Source organism: Orycteropus afer, unplaced genomic scaffold (genome assembly GCF_000298275.1).
Source record: "Orycteropus afer afer isolate SDZICR_OR568_19922 unplaced genomic scaffold, OryAfe1.0 scaffold00794, whole genome shotgun sequence".
NCBI classification, from domain to species: Eukaryota; Metazoa; Chordata; class Mammalia; order Tubulidentata; family Orycteropodidae; genus Orycteropus; species Orycteropus afer.
The window spans coordinates 533,907-536,737 of NW_006922381.1; the positions used below are offsets into that span (position 1 = coordinate 533,907).

Consider the following 2,831-nt stretch of genomic DNA (forward strand, 5'->3'; position numbering starts at 1 on the left):
ATATTTATCACCATTTATGATTTCAAATATCAAATTAAAATACACAGAACCATATTTTTGTCTTACTTCTGTGATTCTTAGGCTTGTAGACCTCATCATGCAGATACTGAACCAACATTAGGCCTCAGTCAAATACCAGTTTCACAGCAACCTTTGCCACTACACATTTCTTCTAGTCAAGTAGATGGCCTATCCAATCCTGCCAAGAGGAAAAGAACATCTAGTCCAACAAAGGTATACATATATGTGTGTGTGTGTGTGTGTGTGTGTGTGTGTGTATGCAAAAGAAAATCACAATCAAAAAGAAGCCCTAACTCTTAAAATTAGGGAATTTCTATAGCACCTGTCCTGAGTTTGAACTTCTGAGTGTGAAGGACTATAAAGTTTTTCAGTTAATTTTCTTTTATATGAGATTTTTTTATACTAGAATTTTAGTATCATATTAAATACAAAAGGTGGGAATAAGGTTATGTTCATCACATAATTTCATTTATTTCCCTATTTTTATGATCTTGAAATAATTTGCACCATTACGTTCACTTTCTGGACAGTGTGGTTAGCTATTTGATGCATGATTTGAGTGTTGACCTTTTTGGGTGGTTTAATGGTACCATATATATTACAAATTTATAATTTTCTAAATTATTTATGTATATGAAATTATTTTTAAATGATGTAAAAACTTGTCTATTTTATAAATGTAAATATTAGATATATATTTGAATATTCTAGTCCCTAGTCATTTATTTGCCTTCCCATTAGTCGTTATTTAGAAGCTCTGATGGAACAATGGTTTAGGCATTTGTTCACTAATCAGAAGGTCAGTGCTTGACCCCCACTAGCCCTTCTGTGGGAGAAGGATGAGGCAGTTTGGTTCTGTAAAGATTTTAGAGCCTTCAGAAACCCTTTGGGAAAGTTCTACTCTGTTTTACAGTGTTGCTATATGAGTTGTAATCTAGTCTATGGCAATGAGTGTAGTTTTTGACTCATTATTGTTACTTTATGGGTCTAAACACATATTGTTTAATTTGTTAAAATCAATTTTCCTTAGAATACTTCTGATAACTGGAATAGTGGCCATAATGTTTCACATCCCTCAGTACAGCAACAAGTTCATTCATGGTACTTAGCACCACAGAAATTACAGGTATGAAAAATACTTTTTAACATTTTTGAAAAATCCATTTTAAAGCAACAAGGTAGTAAACATTAGTTGTTTTTAGGTATTTCTGAAATTGTCGGTAAACTAAGTTAACATGTAAATAAGTAAAATTAGTCCGCAGAGTAATAGAAATCATAATTCATGTGTTTCAAAAGATAAGACATATTAGAGAGTAAAGTATAAAGTACAGATTATGCTTTCAGTGCGTGTCTCTAACTCCCTATTTTCATAAAACCTCTTCCTCCATGCCATGGTGTTAATCACTTACTTTTGGTTCATTACCCTTCCCTTCACCAAAATGAATACTTGTCTCTGTCTAATGGTATACCCACCTCTGTCCTCCCAACCCTAGTAATCAGCAAAGAAAGTTTCTTTCTATATAAAACCTTCCTTGCCTTTTTTTTTTTTAACAATATTTGTCCTCTGTGATTGACTTATTTCATTCAGCGTGACATCCTCCAAGTTTATCCATGTTATGTGTTTTATAGATTCTACATTATTCTTTAGTTGTGCATAGTATTCCACAGTGTATATGTACCATAGTTTGGATATCCATTCTCCTATTGATGGGCACTTAGGTTGTTTCCATCTTTGCTTTGTAAATAGTGCTTAGGTTGTTTCCTTCTGTTTGCTATTGTAAATAGCAGGGTATTCATACATCTGTTTGTTTCCTAGCTCTCACTTCTTTAGACTATATACCTTGGAATGGCATTGCTGGATCAGATGTTATTTCTAATTCCAACTTTTTTGTAATCTCTATACTGATTTCTTCAGTGATTGTGTCAATTTACAATCCCATGATCAGTGTATGAGGGTTCCAATCTCTTAGCATCCTTACCAGCATTGGGTATTTTCTGTGGTGTTGAACTTTGCTATTAATGATAACATCTCAGGTGAGATATTATCTCATGGTTGTTTTTATATGCATTTCTCTAGTGGTTAATGATCATGAACATTTCTTCACTTGTTTGTTGGCTACTTGAATATCTTCTTTGGGTGAAGTGTCTTATTTGTGTCTTCTGCCAATTTTTTAATTGGATTGATTGTCTTTTTTATGTTGAGAAGTTGGAGTTTTCTGTAAATGTTACAGAGAAAAGTCCCTTGTCAGTTATGTCATTGCCAACTTTTTTTCCCCAATCTGTAGGTTCTCTTATTATTCCTTTGGAAAAGTCTTTTGGAGCACATAAAAATTTAATATTTAGAAGGTACTAGTTGTCTAGTTTTGGGAGCTCTGGTAGCATAGTGCCTAAGGCACTTGACTGCTAACCAGAAGGCTGGTGGTTCAAACCCACCAGCCACTCCTTGGAGGGAAGATGGGGCAATCTGCTTCTGTGCGATACTGCCTCGGAAACCCAAGGAGGGTCACTATGAGTTGGGTCCGACTCGATGGTACGTAACAACAACAACATTTATGAAAGAGACTGTCTCTTCCCCGTTTATTGGATTTCAGCTGTTTGTCAAAAATCAACTGACCATAGATCCGTGGATTGATTTTTGAGTTCACAATTACATTCCATGGTCTATGGGTCTATCGTACCAGTGCCAGACTGTTTTGACTACTTAGCTGTATAGTAGGTTCTGAGATCCAGTAGGGTAAGACCTCTTACTTTGTTCTTCTTCAGTGGCATTTGCTTATCTGAGGTCTCTTTTCTTTCCATGTGAAATTTGT

The 2,831-nt window shown here is 34.8% G+C and overlaps 1 protein-coding gene across 1 annotated transcript in view; it reads left to right on the forward strand.

The window, feature by feature from the left end:
* Nucleotides 1–2,831, forward strand: part of LOC103211795 (histone demethylase UTY-like) — a 398,135-nt gene that overhangs the window by 247,185 nt on the left and 148,119 nt on the right. The window contains 2 exon segments of the mRNA XM_042783269.1: nt 99–234; nt 1,052–1,147. Coding sequence (XP_042639203.1) covers nt 99–234; nt 1,052–1,147 — 232 coding nt within the window.